This window comes from Hemitrygon akajei, unplaced genomic scaffold, assembly GCF_048418815.1.
Source record: "Hemitrygon akajei unplaced genomic scaffold, sHemAka1.3 Scf000050, whole genome shotgun sequence".
Lineage (NCBI taxonomy): Eukaryota > Metazoa > Chordata > Chondrichthyes > Myliobatiformes > Dasyatidae > Hemitrygon > Hemitrygon akajei.
Genome location: NW_027331936.1, coordinates 7,773,749 through 7,792,279, shown reverse-complemented (window position 1 = coordinate 7,792,279; position 18,531 = coordinate 7,773,749). Strand labels below are relative to the sequence as shown.

Genomic DNA, 18,531 nt, shown 5'->3' with positions numbered 1-18,531 from the left:
CATGGATTAGAGGGACATGGATAGCCACGGTCCGGGTGCAGGTCGATGGGAGTAGATAGATAGATAGATACTTTATCTATCTATACTTTAGGCAGTGTAAATAATTCTTCACAGACCTGACGGTCTGGAGACCCTGTTTCTGTGCAGTTGTTCCCTATACCTGACTGACTGCATGTCCGGGTTACAACGTTAGTGTTTTCCAGCACCGACCAATCTAGAAAGTCGTTGATACTGTTCGATCCCTCTGTCCTTGCACACACTGAAGCATGGAGACTTGAGTAAAATTACCAGGTAGTAAATGGATGGTTACAGCGTGAGGAGATGGAAGTGCAGATGTGAGATGATAAAGGGAGTATCACCCTACAGGAATTTACCTTCACTCTTTCAGTAAAGACAGTAGTTCCGGGCTGGAGGTGGGTATGACAGTGGTCCCGGTACAGTGAATAAATTTGTTGCTTCGGCTGTGGTAATGGGGATCATTCGTCCCGATACTATACTATACTTTACTATGCTATGCTATACTATACTATACAACAAAGCGGTCAATTCATCCGAATCCTATCCTTAAAGAAATTGGAGGTGGGAAATCTTGGCAGTCGTTGGGTGCTTGGAGTTGTGGAGACGTCATATTTCAATTGTGTCGAATACTAATTGAATACAATACATTACTTTCTGCGTCTCTTTGTCTTGAAGTCGAAAGGCTTTATTAAATGTTGTATGGTTGGTATTACAGATATTGTTAACTGTTGAACAAATCAGGGCATGCCATTTTCTGCGATATTTTGCAAATATGAATGCATTGCGGATTTAAATTATAGCATACGGATCGGACATAAGTGAGTGCAATTGAAAGAGAGAGCGGAAGATTACGGCCATAAATGGCTTTATGTGAGTCGTGTGTTCTTTAGTTTGTGTTGGGGGATGATTGAATTCATCTTCTTTTTCACAATACATGTGACAAAAAAATTGCGCACCTTGCGGGAAATTATTTCCAGGAACTGATGCGAAATTCGAAGGCTGCGTATCTTTCCGAAGTTCTATGAAGTGTTAGTGTATGTGAGCCTCAGCTCCCCACATCTCACTCTCCTAAGTTCTTTCGAATACGTGTTGAGGCCTTTTGCTTTGGAAGTTGTTTGTTCTGTATTCTCCAATTGCCTGCGACGGTTTTGAAGGAAGACAAGTGTGAGCCCGGATATTCGCTTTGCTCTCGCTGCGTTTTCAGTTTGTGTCGTTTCGTATGTGTCATTTATTATTGATTTCAGAGGGAGACACGGATTTCATACCGGCCATGTGGATTCAGGGTTAAATAGATCGATATATGAGCGCATCTGCACATGATATGATAAAACCACGATTCAAAAGTAAACTAGTATTGGGATAAACTGGTTTGTACTTGAATTGGGAATTTGGAATTGGCATTTTGGAAGGATGGTGATTTTAATGAGCAGCAAAAGCTGCTGCTGAACACTTTGAAATGCTGGTTTTAAGTTGCAGGGAGCCATTGGAAAAGATTGCTTTGCGTTCATTGTAGCATCTGTCCTATAATATGTAAATGGCAGGTCAGTTTAGATAACGTGGCTGTGCAGTCAACAGCTCAGAGATTTGCTTACGTCATCAGCCCTAATACCATAAATTATCCAGGTGCTGCTGCGTGATCAGATTAAATCGGTTATTTCCCTCAGCCCTGCTTCTCGGAAATGCAGACTCCAAAGATCATAGTAAAGTGTGCCGAAATTTTGATCCTCGGTGCGGAAAATGGCTGCCCGCTGTCTTCCATCCAGAATTCACTCTATCTACTACATCATCTATCTTCTGTTAGGAAGACACTTCTGAATCAACACAGCCAGGTTTCCCTCGATCCCATGCCTCCTGACTTTCTGAATGAGTCTATTATGGAGAAACGCCTGACCAAAATTAATGCACCCACATCGACCGTTCTGATACTTCTGTTTGTTTTTCACTGTTACAAATAATTAAATCTAGCTAATAAAGTACAACATGCCCCTAAAAAACACTTGTTGAATCTCCTTAACCAGATTACGTTTCTCCAAACGCTCATAAGTTCCGTCTACAATAATCTTCTCCAATAGTGTACCTATTACTGACGGAAGACTCCCTGGTCTATAATTCAAAGGAGTATCCCTATTATCTTTCGTCAACAAAGGAATAACATTTGCCACACTCCAGTCTTCTAGTTCTTCTTCCGTAGCCAGTGAAGACCCAAATATCCTGTATAAAAGCTCAGTAATCTCTTCTCTCGCGTTCCGAAATCACCTGGACTATATCTCTTCCGGTATCGGAGAATCATCTATTACCTGGACTATATCCCTTTCGGCACCGGGCAATCATCTATCATAATGTTTTCAAAGTTTCCAGCGCATCCTCTTTCTCAACGTCGGCATGTTCGAGCATATCTGCCATTTTACGCGGTGTTCATAGTGATCAATGTATTCAGTGAGCAGCTTCACCGCCTCCTTGGACTCCAGACACAAGGTTTCCTCTTTTACCTCTGATCTGCCCAAACTCTCTCCAGTCTCCTCCTGTTCTTCACAGTGCAATTCGCCAAGGACTTCTCAAGTCTCCTTCTAAGTCTTCTAAGCCCATTGTTAAATTCTTTCCTGTCTACATTGTGACTATCCATGTCCCTACCTGAGCCTTTCTTCCAAAATCTTAAGTATCTTTCTTTCTTCCTCTTGACCCGCTCCAATTTTCTTGTCACTCAGGGTTACTTTACACTGTCATTCGTTCCCTGCCTGACTGAGACAAGCCTATACTAAACCCCGTGTCAGTGCTCCCTAAACAATCTCCACATATCTGTGGCGCATTTCCCTGAGTACATCATTTCCCAATGTACGTTCCCAAGTTCCTGCCAGTTAGCACCATAATTCGCAGAACCCCAGTTAAATACATCCCATGCTCCCTGGTTCTAACATTTTGCAAGGTAAATGTTGGAAGTTCTGCCCTATCGTTCTGAAACGCTGACCCACCGAGAGATCTGTCACCTGATCCGTTCCCTTTTCTAATATTAGATCCGGTCTGGACTGTTCACCACTCTGCCTTTCTTCATATAGTGACATTTCTTCCTGGACACAACTGAGAAATTATGCCATACCTAAACCTTTTACCCTGGTGGAGATGCAAATAACATGGTACATGTCCAAGTTCCGCTCCCGATCGGTTCCTCACTGTTCCCGTTGGAGTCTCTTTATTAAACTGGTGGGCGGGTATACAGAATACTCCATACAGGGTGTTCGCGCCCTTCATGTTTCTGTGTTGGTCTCACAGACTATTAACAAACGAACGCTCCACGTTGTCCTCCCTTTCTGCAGCTGCGATACTATCCCTGGTTTCCCATCACACTCACTTTACACTCTGTTACCCGACCCTGTCCATTTTGAAAAATCTAAAACCCGGGAACGCCCTGAAGCCATTCCTGCCCTTGTGACAGTCGAGTGTCTGTGATTGTTTGGAACAAACTTCAACCAAAGTGACAATCACGCCAGCAGCAATGAGCGATTGTATTGCTACCGACCTGAACTGTATGAAGTCAGCAATCTTCCGCCAATTCTGAAAATCCCGGATGACCAGGCACATGAATGTTTAAATTTATGATATATTTGCCAAACCTGTTCATTGTAAAACGGCTTTATTTGAAAACTCCGCCACTTACCATTAGACACGGGTGTTATCTACACAAATGGCCATTTAATGTAAACACATACGTCATTCCATTCCTCAGCTCTTCTCTGAATTTCCTGTGTCAGTGTATAGATACAAGTATTGGTACACATGCTGAGTACTTGCAACATGAACCCAAATTGCTGCAGGATGTATACTGGGGAACTCAAATATCTGTCCTCGAAAAAATAGTTTTGAACTTGCCATTTCAGGGAATGGGCTAAATAGGGCATCCAAAATAATATGAAATTAGCTGATATAGAAAACAACAAAACAATCGATTTTCTGCGGTTTTCCACCTCGGCATCTTTCTGATTGTCGCTGCTGTGCCGAAGCCTTCTGCGGACTCTATTTGCCACAACGATATGTCTTACGGTTAACCCGTTAAATACCAGGATTAAGCCGATGGGTAGCAATGGTGTTAAGATACTGTCCAGTAATTGGTACCCTTTCCACACAGGTGAAGTAGCGTATTCATATGTGGTGGTGCACCGCCATGGCATGTTGTCAATGATGACGTAAGGTTCAAGGGCAAAGTAAACCGGGGCACATCTCCCGCAGCTCACTATAACTACGATCACGATAACCACCATTGCTGTTCTCTCGGTGCAGTATCGCTCACGCAGCCTTCGGCAACATATTGCGATGAAGCGATCGAAGGTAAAACTGACCGTAAACCAAACAGAACAGTCCGTCGTTACAGTCCGAAATATAAGTGTCAGAGCGCATACCGGAGTGATGAGCAGGGATCTGGAATAAATGTAGATATTGTTGGTCTGTTCCACTAAAGCGACAATGACAACCGCCATCAGATCCGCTGTTGCCATTCCAACCAGGTAACGGGTGATGCATTTGGAGAGTCCGCATTTTCCCCGAGATAGGATCACAATCGCCGTTAAGTTAACTGCAAGAAATTTGGAAACAAAATAGAAATTTGGTCAGCTCCCTGAATACCCACATTCTACAGATGCTATGCAAGGTATGGTTTGTTTGGAAGTGGAAAGCGGGAATCCAGTGTGTGCGGTCTCGGTCGCTGCACTCCGGCTGGAGGACAATGACGGATGTGAGTGCCAGTGGATTGGCGATATTCCCACAGTTTAGAGCGAGGCATCCGAGATCCACGACTCACGTACCGGTGAGCGGTCGATCGCTCCTGTAAACAACACCGTTTCCATTATTAGAGGCGAAATAGCTGAAGGGATTGTTTGCAGTGGAGTCAATGAGATATACATCACGAGTTCTCATTTACTGACATAGAAGAACAGACCTATGTGTTGAAAATAGACTGGGCCGTCATTTAAATAAACAGCCACGTTGTTATAAAATCGAAGTTTCTGCACTGATAGAGAATCGGACCTAGAAAAGCAGAGACCAGCATCACTTCAGAAAGCCTAGCGAGGTGAAATTATAAAACAACGACAATATCGACACCAACTTAATTGACAAAAGAAGAAAACACTGCCATCATCGTACTGAAAATGGAAATAAAACCATTAGATGCCTGAATCCTCCATTCCGGAAACACGTTTCAGTCGACGGTAGCATCTGTGCTCAGTAACAGTGCGGATACCGCAGCAGAGTAACGATGGCACCATACATAAAGTAACCAGCTCCGGCATCTTACCGGGGACACCAACCGCTACAAGTGTGGGATAGAAAATGGCCGCAATGTAGTAAATCGCCGCATATCCCATATTCCGTCAGAAGCAGTGTTCAGTTGTACGGAACGTTTCAGCTGCTCAGATGGACTGGTGATCGGTTTAGCAGACTTTTATGGAGCAGAGAGCAATTCCACTGAGGCAATTAGCGTGGTTGTCACGTCAGGGACATTAGTGACAACCAATTGCACAAACAATTACGTTAAACTATTTTCACTCACTGTTCCCGTGTCATTAATTTGACTCCTCAAGGGATATTGCAATCTATTTATTTTAAAACAAAGTATGATGTGAATTTTCCATGCTATTTTCCATGATACCTGGCTTTAGCAATTAAAATTGGATATTTTTATATCTGTGTTGCTTTTAGTGTCGGCATGCATATTGAAGTCGATTTATCTTGTAACATTTGACGGAGCACATTCGCTTCTGAAATTGAGGGAAGGAGTTTGTTCTGGCGGGTGAAATGGAGAGCACTTCTTTATTAAGGGGGAATATTCATTCATTCTTTTCGTCCGTTCGTTCCAGTCATTCCGGGCGGTGTGAGTGATGGAATAGATATGACAGCTGACATGTGTTACAATAAAATACACTGCACTTACATTCCTCCAAACAATTTAGAAGATCCACAGCGATATTCCAGAGACCTGTGATCAAAAAGGGAACGTGTCCTCGGGAGATTAGCGAGGTCTGTGGGCAGTTTGAAGAACAATGTTTTCCAGCGCAAGCATGGGGTGTTTGGCGGGACCCTGACCTCTTCCAGTGAATGACTTGAACACCCCATACCCGTGACCTGCAATGCAGTCTGTTTAACTTTAAAGATATTCTCAAACCAGCTGCAATTCTACCAGTATTTCGCCATTCATTCTATGTTTGAACAAAAGTAACAAGCAGGTTTTCAGGATATTATTTGCCACGAGGTTGTCTGTTTTTCTCCTGATTTGCTTTCAGGTATATTGTCGTTCATACGAACGTAGAAACATAGAAAACCTACAGCACAATATAGGCCTTTCGGCCCACAAAGTTGTGCCGAACATGCCCCTACCTAAGCAATCACTAGCGTTACACATAGCTCTCTATTTTTCTAAGCGCCATGTACCTATCAAAAAGTCTCTTAAAAGACCCTATCGTATCCACCTCCAGCACCGTTGCTGGCAGCCCATTCCACGCACTCACCACTCTCTGCGAGGAAGACATACCCCCGACATCTCATCTGTACCTACTCCCAAGCACCTTAATCCTTCTGCCCTCTCTGGCAACCATTTCAACCATGGGAAAAAGCCTCTGACTATCCACACGATCAATGCCTCTCATCATCTTATACAACTCTATCAGGTCACCTCTCATCTTCCGTCTCTCCAAGGAGAAAAGGCCAAGTTCACTCAACTGTTTCCATAAGGCAATCGCCACTATGAGTATGTTCAGAACAGCGGATGTGTTCAAGCTCACCTGTCAATCACACTTCCTTCTGCTCCTGCAGTGCACCGCTCCGTGCCGATTGTGGTTCTCGTACCGATGAGCGGCCCTCGGCATATTGGAGAAAGTCTCACCACTCTGATTCCATTGTGGAACCTCGTACTAATGTGCGGCCCTCGGTTGACTCGAGCAAGTAATACCTCTACCTTCAAATCCATTCTCCCAAAGAGAATCACTTCGTGCCTTTCCGGGTTGAAATCCATCTGTAACTTTCCGGCGATGCTCTGCGTCCTGTCACTGTCCTGTTGTAATCTGTGACAAATCTCTATACCAGGGGTGTCAAACTCAAATACACAGTGGGCCAAAATTTAAAAAATCGGTACAAGTCGAGGGCCGGACTGGTTCAGCGTTTATTGCAAAACTTATTGAAATGAATTTATTACACATATTAACCTGGAACTAACAAAGCTTGGGTTATTGCCTACAAAAACAACATTGAACATTAAATAAATAAATAAATAAATCAGTTGCATTTATTTATTATGGCTTTATCTGCAGCTTTTCCGGAGTAATTTCTAATGTAAACATTTTTCCACAGGCCAACACTCTGTGATTCACACTAGTCTAAGCCAGATACTTGGCATCTCATCTTGGATGCAAGTTCATCAATGTTTGGAGTCAGGCTCTGAGCTGAGGAAATCCTCAGAATTGAGTGAAGGTGTTCATCAGAAAGACGACTCCTGTGTGATGTTGTGTTTATCTTCATCGAAGAGAACAGTTGTTCACACAGATATGTGCTGCCAAACATAGAGAGCATTTGAGCAGCTTGAGTACGCAGCTGGGTCATTGTGTCAGGAATGAAACGTAGAAACTGTGCAGCGCCCACCGAGTCATACTTTGCCTTGAGTATGTCACTACATTGGAGTTCAATCAGCTCCATTTGTATGTTGGTTGGTGCGCTTTCCACGTCAGCTGCAATTGGATTACTGAGCAGTTCAAACCTGCTTTTTTGGGCTTCAAAGTCGGCAAATCGCCGTGTGAAGTCGGCACCAAGTATGCTAAGTTTTTCAGCAAACTTTGCACGTGGGAACACTGCGGTAGAAACCTGCTCTTTCATAGCTTGGCAACACGGAAAATGGCTCAAGTTTTCCTGCTGCATCTGCGTCTCCCACAGGCGCAGCTTGGTTTTAAAAGCCCTCACTGCAGCGTACATGTCTGTGATCACACGACCCCGCCCCTGAAGCTGCAGGTTGAGCGCATTGAGATGGCTTGTGATGTCACACAGAAACGCCATTTCACAAAGCAACTTTTTACCCCGGAGCTCTGTTGTGTCTTTCCCTTTGCTTTCCATGAACTGACAGATCTCCTCACGCAACCCGAAACATCTTTTCAGCACTTTTCCTTGGCTTAACCATCGCACCTCTGTGTGATAGGGCAAATCATTATATTCTGAATCCAACTCCTCCAGAAACGTCTTGAACTCGCGGTGATTCAAACCTTTGGCTCTTATGAAGTTAACTGCTCGTCTTATGGTGCTCATTATATGTTCCATTTTCAAGGCTTTGCCACACAACGACTCCTGGTGTATGATGCAATAATAAGCTGTCAGCTCACCTGCGCCATTTACCTCCCGCATCTTCTCCCGGATCCTGCCCACCAATCCACTCTTTTGACCGCACATCGCGGGCACTCCATCTGTCGTCAGTCCCACAAGTTTATCCCAAGGCAGCCTCATTATATTTACACATCTGGATACCTCTTCAAAGAGATCTTTTCCAGTAGTTGTGCCATGCATTGATCTTAATCCCAAAAGTTCCTCTGTTACACACAGACTTGAGTCCACTCCACGAATAAAAATTGACAATTGGGCAGTATCAGAAGTGTCCCTGCTCTCATCCACAGCAAGGGAATATGCGATGAAATCTCTTCCCTTCCCCACCAGCTGTTGTTGTAGATTGGTGGCAAGCTCACGTACACGGTCAGCAACGGTGTTTCTGCTCAGGCTCACATTTGAAAATGCTTGCCTTTTATCTGGGCACACGACGTCGCAAACTTTCATCATGCAGTTTTTAACAAATTCTCCCTCGGTAATGGGCCGGGCTGATTTAGCGATCTCTGCTGCCACAATAAAACTAGCCTTTACAGCAGCCTCACTTTGTGTTTTGGCTTTTGTGAACATAGCCTGCTGTGACGCCAGACTTCTTTTCAACTCTTCTACCTTCTGGAGCTTCTGTTTCTTGTCCAGATGCTTGTATTTGTCGTGGTGTTTCGTTTCATAGTGTCGTCGTACGTTATATTCTTTAATTACAGCCACACCGTCTCCACACAAAAGACAAACAGGTTTGCCCTTTATATCTGCGAACATATACTCTGCCTCCCACCTGCCTTGAAAACCCCTGTTTTCAAAGTCCACCTTTCGTTCAGCCATTTTTGGGGTGAGGGATAGCTGAAAGTTGACCACACGTGACTAGCGCCATAAGGATGCTGATGAGAGAGTAAGGCAAGCTTGAGCAATTCACTGGCAGTGCATTGTGGGATTTGTAGTATTAGTGGTGCATGCAATATACCGGCGGGCCAGCTCTAATAGAAAAAAAATCATTAATGATATTCAGGAAATAAACCAGGGAAACCGAATAAACACTAAAAACCCTGAAAACCTGGTACCTGAATAAACTCAGCATTAGCCATATCATACGCCATAGGCGCTTCGATTACTGGGGCCAGCTTTAATAGTAATTAGATATTATTTCGCGGGCCAAAGATAATTCCACCGCGGGCCGGATTTGGCCCGCGGGCCTTGAGTTTGACATATATGCTGTATTCCAACAGCCACTTCGTTGTCCATTCTCCTAATCTGGCTGTCTCCCTGTACCTCCTCAACTTCCTCAAAACTACCTGTCCCGCCACCCTTCTTCACCTCACCTGAAAATTTTCAACAAGGTAATCAGTTACATCATCCAAATTCTGGCGTACAACGCAAAATGAAGCAGTCCCAGCACATGTCCCTGTAGAACACCACTGGCCATTGCCAGCTAACCAGAACAGGCTCGATTTATTCCCGCTCTTTGCCGCCTGCCAATCAGCCACTGATTTATCTATGCCAGAATCTTTCCTGTAATACCACGAGTTCGTAACTTGTTAAGCAGCCTCACTATAGGAAGGATATGGAAGCATTCGAAAGAGTACAGAGGAGGTTTACCAGGATGCTGCCCGGTTTAGAGAGTATGGATGATGATTAGAGATTAAGGGAGCCAGGGCTTTACTCTTTGGAGAGAAGGAGGATGAGAGGAGACATGCCAGAGGTGTACAAGATATTAAGAGGAATAGATAGAGTGGACAGCCAGCGCCTCTACCCCAGTGCACCACTGCTTAATACAAGAGGACATGGCTTTAAGGTAAGGTGCGGCATGTTCAAGGGAGATATTAGAGGAAGGTTTTCTACTCAGAGTGGTTGGTGCGTGGAATGCACTGCCTGAGTCAGTGGTGCAGGCAGATACACAAGTGAAGTTTAGGAGACTACTAGACAGATATATGGAGGAATTTAAGGTGGGGAGTTATATGGGAGGCCGGGTCGACACAACATTCTGGGCCGAAGGGCCTGTAATGTGCTGTACTATTCTATGTTCTATGTATGGAATCTTGTCAAAGGCCTTCTGAAAATCCGAGTACACAGTTTCGATCGATTCTCCTTTGCCTCTCCTGCTTGTTATATCTTCAGATAATTCCAACAGATTTATCAGTCGAGATTGTCCTTTGAGGAAACCATGCTGACGACGGCTTATCTTATCATGTGATTCCAAGTACCGTCAGAGCTACTTAACAATAGACTCCAACACCTTTCCAATCCGAGGTCAGCCTAACTGGCCTACAATTTCCTTTCTTCTGACTCTTTCCCTTCTGGAAGAGTGGTGTGACACAGGCAAAATTCCAGTGTTCCGGAAACTTTCCAGAACCCAGTGCTTTTTGAATGATCATTACTAATGCTTCCACAATCTCTTCAGACACCTCTTTCAGAATCCTGGGATCTACACCATCTGGTCCAGGTGACTTATCTTCCTTCAGACCTTTTAGTTCCCCAACAACCTTCGCTCTAATGATGGTAACTTCACACACTTCATGAACCATGACACCCGGAAATTCCACCATATTGCTCGTGTCGTCACAGTGAAGACTGATGCAAAATACTCAATCAGTTTGTCTGCCATTTCCTTTCCCATTACTATCTCTTCAGCATCTTTTACCAGCGTCCGACATCCAGTCTCGCACTTTGTTTTCGACTGTACGTTTCGAAAGAAGCTTTCGATGTCCTCTTGGGATGTCGCTTATTCCAAAGGGCCAAATGATTTAACACGGGAAAGAGTGATGGGCTGATCCAAAATGGGAACCATGGAGGGAGTGAGGGAAGAACTTCAGTAAAAAATTGTTGTCAGAATGTCGTCTGGGAGGGAGAGATGCATTCACTGAAAATTTTCACCTGTGTTAAAATGCCCGAAGGGAGGATATGACGACCTGATTGACAATCAGCGAAGGAGTGAGCCGCGGATTGAAAATGGCCACCCGTGATGAAATGCACTGACCTCTTCAGGCTGTAGACCGGGGAAGGTGTCTTCAATGGATTTCTGTGCCAACTGGAGGCGAGGTTTAAAGGTGCGAGTTGGTTAGCGTCAATCAAGACCATCTTCTACAGGGGACATGGAAAGCGGGAGAGGGGATGGGAAGAGATTGGGGAAGAGAGTGGGGAAAGCGAAGTGTAGAAGAGGAGGAAAGATGAGTGAAACCATCATCACCCCTGTGTGCTCCATCTCCACTTACCCTTCACATTTCTGTCCCTCTCTCCACCAGTCTTTCCACTCACTCTGCACTCTCTCAACCCCCTCGCTCTCCGCCCACACTCTCGCCTCTAGCTCTGCACCGCTCCGTCAGCACCCCCCTCACCACCACTATACTCTCCTCTGCACATCCTTTGTCCTTCATTCCCCTTTCCCCCGGTCTATCCCTCTCTTCCCATCCCTCCGCTCCATTAACCCTACCTGTAAGCCTCATAATTTGTATAATCTCTATCAAATGTCCTGGAAATCTACATTCCAAGGAATAAAGTCTTAACCTATTCAATCTTTCCTTATAACGTAGGTTCTCCAATCGCGGCATCATCCTTGTAAATTTTCAATATATTCTTACAAACCTATTTACATATTTCATGCAGTTAAGTGACCAAAACTGCAGACAATACTGTACATTAGGCCTCACCAACTTCAACATAACATCCCATCTCCTGCACCCCGTACATGAAGTCCAATGCGTCAAAACATTTCCTTACGACCCTATCCACATAGGACGCCATTTCCAACGCATTGTGACCTTGTATTCCCCGAACCCATTGTTGTACACACTCATCAGTGTCCTACTTTTAATCTGTAAACCCTAGCCTCCTGGTTCCTACCGAAGGTCCATTTGCTATTTATCCAGCTGATCCAAATCCCTCTGCAAGATATGATAGCCTCCTTCGCTGTCCAATATACACTCACTTGGTGTACATACAGAAACTTGGTTAAGTACATGGATGGGACGGCATGATCTGACGGATTTACAGTTCGACACAGTGATCGGGAGCAGTGCGTGGAAATCGCAATACCCCCAACCCCCGCCTCACCCCACAACACCCCCTACTCCACCCCAGCGTCGGGTTGCAGAACCGGGGCCATGTGCGGTAAAAGTTTCGCTGTGGGATTCCGAGACGAGGGCCACAATCTCAACCATGTCTAACATATTCGCCACTGTGGATAAATAACTGGTTAGTTTAATCATTCTGACCAGACGCACCGCCTCTCACTCATCCATGACTCCTCACTGCCGCTCCCCGTCACAGTGGACTCCCTCTTCCCTTCCAAATCGCTTCACTCTCCTCGCCACCCAAAACACTGAACCCTCCTTTCTATGAACCCGGTCAGTTTACCACACCCTCCACACTGCACTCATTCACTCATTTACGCTGCAAACTCGTCTCCCCTTCTCCTTTCTCTTGACGCCATTTTCACTCACTTCACCTTCCTCGCCACCCCTATAGCTCACCCCCACCACCTCGGTATCCTGCACACCCATCCATCCTCACCCCTTTCTGTAGCCCACCACGTCGCCTACCCCCCCCCCACCAATTCCACCTTTCCATCCCAGTCTCCGTAAAAAAAACCTCCCACTCCCTTTCTTTTAGCCCTCTATCCCTTTCTCTCTACCTCGCTCTCCTCACTCTCCAGCTCTCTCCCCTTGGTCCAACCATCTCTAAATCCCCCTCTCTATATCCCCCGTGACTGTCCACTCTCAACATCATACATTGCCAGGTATGATGATGCGGCCATCACTGAATCGTGGCTGAAGGATGATTGCAGCTGGGAGCTGAATGCCCAAGGTTACATGTTATATCAGAGGGATAGGAAGGCAGGCAGAGTGGGTAGTGCGGCTCTACTGGTAAAGGCAGGGAGATGTTACATAGGACTGGAAGATGTTGAATCCTTGTGGATTGAGTTAAGAAACAGCAAGTGTAAAAAGACGCTGATGGCAGTTATATAGAGGCCTCTAACAGTGGCTGGGAGGTGGACCACAGGTTACAACAGGTAATAGAAAAGGCGAGTCAAAAGGGCAATGTTATGGCAGTCATGGGACATGTTAACATGAAGGTCAACTGGGAAAATCAAGTTAGTAATGGATCTCAAGGGAGTGAGTTTGTTGAATGCCCGAGGGATAGCCTTTCAGAACAGTTTGTCGTTGAGCCTACTACGGAATCAGCTGTACTGGATTGGGTGCTATACAATGAACGGGAGGCGATTAGGGAGCTTAAAGTAGAAGAACCTTTGGAAAATGTGATCGCAACACGAGTGCGAGCAACTAAAATCATTAGAAGGGAAAAGATGAAATATGAAAGCAAGCTGAGAAATAATATCAAAGTAGAATATAAAAGTTTTTCCCCAAGTGTATATTAAAAAATAAAAGAGAAATTGGAGTGGATCAAGGACCGCTAGAAAACGAGGCAGGAGAAATAATAACCGGGTACAATGAGATGGCTGATGAAACTAATTGAGTATTTTGCATCATTCTTCACTGTGGAAGACACTAACAACACGCCTGATGTTGTGGTGTGTGAAGGAAGAGAAGTGGGTGCAGTTACTATTACAAGAGAGAAGGTGCTCAAAATACTGAAAGACCTAAAGGTACACAAGTCACCGTGACCAGAAGAACTGCACCCTGGGGTGCTGAAAGAGGTAGCGTTAGAGATTCTGCTGGCATTAGAAATTACCTTTCAAAATTCATTAGACTCCAGCATGGTGTCGGAGGACTGGAAAACTGCAGATGCCACTCCACTCTTTAAGAAAGGAGGAAGGCAGCAGAAAGGCAACAATAGACCAGTTAGCCTGACCTCAGTTGTTGGGAAGATGTTAGAATCAATTGTTAAGGATGAGGTGATGGAGTACCTGGTGACACAGGACAAGTTAATACAAAGTCAGCATGGTTTCCTTCAGGGAAAATCCTGCCTGACGACTCTTTTGGAATTTCTCAAGGAGATTACAAGTAGATTAGATAAAGGTGATGAATTGGATGCTGTACATTTGGAACCCCAGAAGCCCTTTGACCAGGTGCACACACATGAACTGCTTACCAAGTTAAGAGTCCATAGTATTACAGGAAATTCACTAAAGTGGTTAGAGCATTGGCTGATTGGCAGGACGCAGGGAGTTAAAATAAAAAAGACCCTTTTCTGGTTGTTTGCCAGTCACTAGTTCCGCAGGGGTCAGTAATGGGACCGCTTCTTTTTATGCTTTATATAACTGAGTTAGATAATGGAATAGATTGTTTTGTTGCCAAGTTTTCAGATGATGCGAAGGTTGGTGGAGGGGCACTAGTGTTGAGGAAACAGGAAGGATGAAGAATGATTTAGTTTAGGAGAATTGGGAAGAAAGTGGCAAATGAAGTACAATGTGGGAAAATGCAGGGTCATGCAATTTGGTAGCAGAAACAAATGTGCGGACTATTTTTTAAACTGTGAGAAATTCCAGGAATCTAAGATGCAGGGGGAGATGGGAGTCCTTGTGCAAAACACCATGAAGGTTATCTTACAGGCTCAGTCGGTGGTGAGGAAGGCAAATGCCATGTTAGCATTCATTTGAAGAGGTCTAGCATACAAGAGCAAGGATGTGATGCTGAGGCCTTATAAGGCACTGGTGAGGCCTCACCTTGAGTAGTTTGAACAGCTTCGAGCCCGTCATCTTAGAAAAGATCTGCTGCCATTGGAGAGGGTCCAGAGGCGCTTCATAAGGATGATTCCAGGAATGAAAGGGTTATCACACGAGGAGCGTTAGATGGCTCTGGGTCTGTACTCGCTGGAATTCAGAAGGATGAGGGGAATATCATTGAATCCTTTCAAATGTTGAAAGGCCCGGACAGAGTAGGTGTGGGAAGGATGTTTCCATCGTGGGACAGTCTAGGACAAGAGAGCACAGCCTCAGGATAGAGGGGCGCCCTTTCAAAACAGATCCGGAAAAATTTCCCGAGCCAAAGTACGGTGAGTGGGTGGAATTCGTTGCCACATGCAGCGGTGGTGGCCAGATCATTGGGTATGTTTAAGGCAGAGATTGACAAGTTCTTGATTAGACATGACAATGAACATTACGGGGAGAAGAGCGGGAACTGGAATTGAGGAGGAGAGGAAAAGGTTTAGTCATGATTAAATAGCGGAGCAGACTCGTTAGGCCAGATGGCCTCATTCTACTCCCATGTCTTATGGTCTCTCTTTCTCCTCCTCCCTTTTTCCCACCATCTCTCCACACACTCACTTTCATCTGCAGCTACCCGCTCTCTACTTTCCACACACAACTTTCTCAACACCTCACTCTCCTCCCATTCCTCAGCAATGGAGGGAGGTAGCGTTCTACCTCCACCTCCACGCTCATATAAAGATCACTTAACAAGTCAGTAGCTCTGTAACCGCGAACGCTGCAGATTCCAGATTCTCGGTAATGTTGGTTATATTGAGGAAATCACAGTTAGGAACGCCACGGGCTGGTTTATGTATGTTGCCAGCGGGGGGGTGGGGGGCGCTGGTAGTGGATCCAAATGCAAGACACAGACACTGAAGTAATGGGAGCAGGGCTAAGATTATCCAGAATGCAACGGAAGTCCCGGAGGAAAGGACGCTGGACATGGATACAGGCCCTGGACGAGACAAGCACACCGAGCCTGGGCTAGGACTCAGACTGTGAAAGCGGGACCTGGATGAGGAACTTGGAACTAGATGTCTGGACTAGGACTCCGAGCCAGAGACTGGACAGGGACCCGGAACATGGGTCTTGACTCGGGCTCGGAACCTGGATCCAGTCGAGGGCTCGGGACTAGGAACAGACTAGACACAAGATAACACTGGGATCACAGGGACGTGGCTTGGACTAGACCAGGATCTTGGACGTGGCTAGGGCTGGACGAGGAATCCCCAGGACCAGGCTGGGCGAGGTACTCCTGGGCTCAGTGAGGCACCAGAACTGGATGAGGACACGAAGCTCGGACTTGGACGGGGCTGGAACATGGCGCCCTGCCTTGATCTTGGAACACAGAGCCTTGGTGTTGGAATACAGGGTCACAGAGCCGCTATCCCTCCCTGGGAACAGGTCTGAGAGCCGGGGTTCTACACAGAACACTGAACCAGGACCCCTCCTTGGGAACAGGACTTAGGGCCGGGGATCTATGCAGAGTCAGGACCCCTCCTAAGGCCGGGACTCTTTCCTTGACGGACACTAAACACAGGGACACAAAGAGACAGATCCAAACTCAGTAATAGATAGGTCCATATCTTGGCATGGCGAGGCTCCAGTCTCACTCCGGCGGTTGAACTTGACGGCGATACAGGCAAGGACGCAGGCGAGGTTACAGGCAAGGTAGCAGGCGAAGGAAACTGACGAAGGTTAGTGCCAAAATAACTGTTTCTTTAAAAACTTTTTTTTATTGAGTTTTCAGATAATTACAGAAAGAAGAAAAAAAATACTCTTCCCCCTCCCCTTAGCCCCTCCCCCTATCATCCCAATAGAAAAAGAAAGAAAGAAAGAAAGAAAGAAAGAAAGAAAGAAAGAAAGAAAGAAAGAAAGAAAGAAAGAAAGAAAGAAAGAAAGAAAGAAAGAAAGAAAGAAAGAAAGAAAGAAAGAAAGAAAGAAAGAAAGAGAGAAAGAAAGAAAGAGTGCCTGGATATCGGAAGATCCCCACATGCTTCACGGAGTTCGTAATAACTTTAGTATATATATTTCTTTCTTTCCCCAAATAGCCAATTATTTTATCTTCAGAGCACCTATATATTTAATCCCGTCTTTTGTAAATAAGGGCGCCAAATGTTCAAAAATGTTTCATATTTATCTCTTAGATTATAAGTAATTTTTTCAAGTGGAATACAGCTGGAAATTTCATTCTTCCAACGATCTATACTTATGTATGCATCCGATTTCCAAGTAAATGCAATAGCCTTTTTGGCTACTGCCATTCCATTTTCATAAATTCTTTCTGATATTTATTCAATTTGGGTTTCGATTTTATCCCTTCAATATCGCCTAATAAAAATAATATTGGATTATGTGGAAGTTGTGTTCCAATAATTTGGTCCAATAAAACTCTTAAATTTGTTCAAAAAGGTTGAATTTTAGAACAAGACCAAGTAGAATGTAAAAAAGTACCAATTTCTTGGTTACATTGGAAACACTGATCAGATAAATTCGGGTTTAATTTATTTATTTTTTGTGGTGTAATATATAATTGATGTAACAAATTATATTGCACTAATCTTAACCGGACATTTATTGTATTTGTCATACTATCAAAACATAGTCTTGACCAAGTTGTTTCTTCACTTTTAATATTCAAGTCACTTTCCCATTTTTGTCTTGACTTATGGACTCCTTGTTTAAATGCCTGTTTTTGAATCAAGCTATACATACAAGAAATAAATTTTTTAGTTTTTCCTTTTTGAATTAAAGTTTCTATTTTATTTAGATTTCGGCAATAACATTGTTTGACCTAATTTTTCTCTTAAATAAGCCCTTAATTTGAAGTAACAAAAAAGAGTGTTGTTTGATACTTTATATTTATTCCTTAATTGATCAAATGACATTAATATACCTCCTTCAAAACAATCTCCTATATATCTAATCCCTTTTTGAAAGCAATTATATAAAAGTTGATCATCGATTGTAAAAGGAATAAGTCTATCTTGAATTAAAGATCTCTTTGCTAATAAAGATTTCTTTGTCTCATCATCAACATTTATCTTATTCCATTAGTCAATCAAATGTTTTAATATAGGAGATTATTTCTTTTCCCGTATCCATTTAGATTCCCATTTATATATAAAATCTTCTGGTGTATTTTCTCCTATTTTATCTAGTTCTATTCTAATCCATGCCGGTCTATCTTTCTCAAAAAAAGATGCAATAAATCTAAGTTGATTTGCATTATAATAATTCTTAAAATTTGGAAGTTGTAACCCTCCTAGATCAAGTTGTCATGTCAATTTTTCCAACGATATTCTTGACATCTTACCTTTCCAAAGAAACTTCCTCACATATTTATTTAACTCTTGAAAAAACTTCTGGGGTAATTGTATTGGTAGTGATTGAAATAAGTATTGTAGTCTAGGGAATATATTCATTTTTACGGTATTTACTCTACCTACTAATGTTATTGGTAATATCATCCATTTATCAAGATCTTCTTGAATTTTTTTCAATAATGGTAAGTAATTTAATTTGTATAAGTT

General features: G+C 43.9%; 1 protein-coding gene across 1 annotated transcript; it reads right to left on the bottom strand.

Moving 5' to 3' along the window:
• Positions 1-7,363: 7,363 nt before the first annotated feature.
• LOC140721151 (general transcription factor II-I repeat domain-containing protein 2-like) lies at positions 7,364-9,180 on the bottom strand. Its single transcript, XM_073036031.1, has one exon. The coding sequence runs from the start codon at positions 9,178-9,180 to the stop codon at positions 7,372-7,374; it is 1,809 nt and encodes a 602-aa protein (XP_072892132.1). The 3' UTR covers positions 7,364-7,371.
• Positions 9,181-18,531: the final 9,351 nt, after the last annotated feature.